Source organism: Quercus suber, unplaced genomic scaffold (assembly GCF_002906115.3).
Source record: "Quercus suber isolate HL8 unplaced genomic scaffold, Cork oak 2.0 scaffold_171, whole genome shotgun sequence".
Taxonomy (NCBI): Eukaryota; Viridiplantae; Streptophyta; class Magnoliopsida; order Fagales; family Fagaceae; genus Quercus; species Quercus suber.
The window spans coordinates 890,039-893,661 of record NW_027069631.1 but is presented as its reverse complement, the minus strand read 5'-3'; the positions used below and the strand labels follow the sequence as shown (position 1 = coordinate 893,661).

General features: G+C 33.1%; 1 protein-coding gene across 1 annotated transcript; it reads left to right on the top strand.

The window, feature by feature from the left end:
- Window positions 1–1,387: 1,387 nt before the first annotated feature.
- LOC112040573 (LOB domain-containing protein 22) lies at window positions 1,388–3,294 on the top strand. The gene is made up of 2 exons (XM_024073467.2): window positions 1,388–2,213; window positions 2,954–3,294. The coding sequence occupies exons 1-2, from the start codon at window positions 1,507–1,509 to the stop codon at window positions 3,078–3,080; spliced, it is 834 nt and encodes a 277-aa protein (XP_023929235.1). The 5' UTR covers window positions 1,388–1,506; the 3' UTR covers window positions 3,081–3,294.
- The last annotated feature ends 329 nt before the right edge of the window (window positions 3,295–3,623 follow it).

Below are 3,623 nucleotides of genomic sequence, written 5' to 3'. Positions count from 1 at the left end.
ACCGCCGGAGCAGTCGGTTTGGTCGGCGGCGGGTCGGGTTCCGGTCGGCAGCACCGGATTGGTCGGTCCGGTGGGTCCTTGGACAGCCCTACACTCTTCAATCATAGTAGTAGACTCACACATCTATCCACGCATAAACAAAACTAGTAAAAGACGTTTTGACCCATCAATATATCTATATATTAATAAGATTCTTGTGCAAGAAAACTTTTAAAATAAATCTAAGAACACGCCAATCTTTACATAATCGACTAACTATTCTTATGCCATAGATAACTCATATTCATAAATAATTTTTTTAAAATGTCATATATAACTCATTAAATTAAATTGTATTTTTTTTATGAGAAAAATAAATTAAATTGTATTTAATGTATACCATACGTAATTTAATTATATTTTATTTATATTAAATTGATTTGTATGTTTTTAGGCATGTCAAGGCTTACTTCTTCTTCTTCTTCTTCTTTTTTGGCAAAAAGGTAAAAACTTATTTGTTTGTGTAGGTGAGAAAATATCATATGTTAAATAAAAATTACAAACATTACGTATATAAGCAATAAATAAATATTTTATGCTTATCAAAAAAAATATTATATATAAATATATATGTATGTATGTATGTGTGTGTGTTATTATTTTGATTTATTTTTTTTATTATACATTTAACTTGGCACCTCTAAAAAAAATTTCTAACTTCATCACTGCTCATAATGAACCACTTAAATAAGTTGTGAAAATAGGTGTGTTCGTAGTATTATTGAAAATTTAATGCTCATTGCAAATACAATTTTTTTTTTTTTTATAAAAAAATTGAGAGAGAGAGAGAGCATAACCATTGAAAACTTCATGGAATGATTCATTTAGTTTGTGTTTTAGATTGCATTTCAGTTATTGACTTTGTAAGCGTTATCTATCATAAGATGACTTCATTTCTCCTTCTTGTGAAAAATAGAATTACGCGTACGATTTATTTATATTTTTTTAACATTCTTTCTAGTGGGTCAAATTAATGAGAATGGTAGTTTCTCATACAATATATTTTTTCCCCTTTAAATACCCAAAAGTCATCCATTTTGCGTTAAAGTTACTAAAAATAAAGAGGTTAAATATTGTCCTATTATTAGTTGAAATATTCAAAACACATCTAAAACACCCCATCTCAAGACATTAGCAAAGCTCACGTAGTCACATTCCCATCACCAATCCAAATTCACATCCCAAAAATATCGCTATGTACAACTAAATTTGTTAGGATCTCTTTTTCTCTCTCTCTCTCTCTCTCTTCTAATATATCTGTCTGTCTCTCCTTTCATTTCTCTCCATCTCTCATTTTGTTTCTCCTTTTCCTACGAGAAAATAAGGGAGAAAACACCAGAAAACAAAGCCCCCATCAAGCCAAAAAAACTGCACCTAAGCACCCCCGCCGGAAACGCAGTCGATATCTCTCACCCCTTAGCTCCCAATTACCAACAAAAACAACTACAACAACAACAAAAACCTACCATGAACATTAATAATAATAACACTACTACTACCACAAGACATGGTAACGGCACCACCCAAGCTTGCGCTGCATGTAAGTACCAGCGCAGGAAGTGCGCTCCTGACTGCATTCTCGCCCCTTATTTCCCTCACGATCGCCAAAGACAATTCCTCAACGCCCATAAATTGTTTGGTGTCAGCAACATCACCAAGATCATCAAGAACCTTAATCAACCCGACAAGGACGAGGCCATGCGCACCATTATTTTCCAATCGGATGTTCGTGCCAATGACCCTGTTGGTGGATGTTACAGGATCATACGCGAGTTGCAACGCTTGATCGAATATAACAAGGCCGAGCTTGACATTGTTCTTCATCAACTTGCTATATGTCGTGCCCAAGCTCATCAACAGCAAATGTCAGAGGCTACAGATCCTACAATCAACTGTGAGATGGTCGGTGTAGATCCTTTGAGTTCATACAATAATGCATTGCAATACCATTATCTTGGACCGCCTCAACAAGAACAGTTCTTTGTTGTTAATAATCATTTGCAAGAAGATGTCAATGCATGGACGACCGTCCAAGATTCTGCATCAACATTGTCGTCTTTGCACGTTAATAAGCATGGCCCAGACAGTGAATGCGATGATGTTAAGCCGGTTTTTGATGTATCTTGTGAAAGAAATGAGATTAAGTTCGAGCCGGAAGAATTAATCGCAAGGAGGTTTGTACCATTGACACAATTACTCCTATCGTCGTGATTAGATTATCCATCTCATTTTTGGATGGATGGATGGTCTATTTGTGTTTTTCATGATTGTTCAACTATTTGTGATGATGTGTTGTAAGGGAAGATATATTGTTGTTTTCTAATAATATTCAGAGGCTAGGCCCGAAAGATAATCAAGAACTCCAATTTCGTTTTGAATGTAAAAACTCTCCCAAGTTATTTTGCTATCAATAAATGTTGGTTTTATGTGAATAAGTTCTCATTTTGGATTTGAAATATATTGTCCATTTGGTATTGGCCTTTTCATTTAGCTTTTTTAACAGTTTTTTTTATTTATTAATATGATAACTAGTGTCTTCAAATGGCATGAAACACACCATGGGAAGATCTCATGTCCTTGGGCATGTTAGATCTAATCAAAGAATTGCAACATTCTTTAAAACATTTTTACATTTCATTGTTTAAAGACATGAACTTATTTAAGCATCAGGAAATCGTTTCTAATATCCATTTTTAAGATCAACCAGTGTTTTACAACATGAAAATAGTTATAATTGTATTAATAAAAATAAAAATAATTGTACTTGTTGGAACGGCGTAGTTCGTGGATATTTTTCCCATATAAAAATTGAGGTTAGCATGTAATCATTGTTTAAGCCTTAAGGTTAGCAAGTTTCCACATTTTCCTTCTGTGTTTTTTCGGCACTTATTGAAATTCAAATAAACATTTGCAGTGATGAAGTCACCTTAAGGATAGACAATGCGACATTAAAAGAAGATGATGGTTCCATCCAACAAGCTCAGGATCATGATCTAAAAGGAGCAGCTACTTTGTTTACCCTCACAAATTGCAACAATTGAAAGTTTAGCAAGACATAGAATAGCAAACCTCTCATATCATTTTGTTGTCAGTACTTAGTATAGTTAAAACACGTATCCAAGGCCGACTAAAACACATTTTGTGGATTTAGGAGACAATTTTAAAGTGAGGTCTTTTTGCGAAGAATTATTAGTTCTTCCAATATTTCAATAGTAGTACTTGTTGAACACTTCTTTGTACAAAGCTATCAATTTGATTTTTTTTTTTAAACAACTTTAGCCTCAATCGAATTAGTTTCTCTATACTAATACCACAATGATTATGCCAAAATCAAGAAATATTAACAATGTTATTGGCATGTTAAATGTTTCCTGCAAATATGGTCACATTTTTATTAATGTTTTTCATATGCGTAGAGTATTTTAAATATAAAATAAATAAAAAATTTAAAATCTTGTAAATTCTAATTTGTATCGTTTCTATTGAATATCTCAATTTAGTTTTAAACAATTTCTTTTCGGACCTCACTCAAATTCATTGTCCGCAAAAATAGGGCTGACTCAACACATTTTGGGACCAAACGC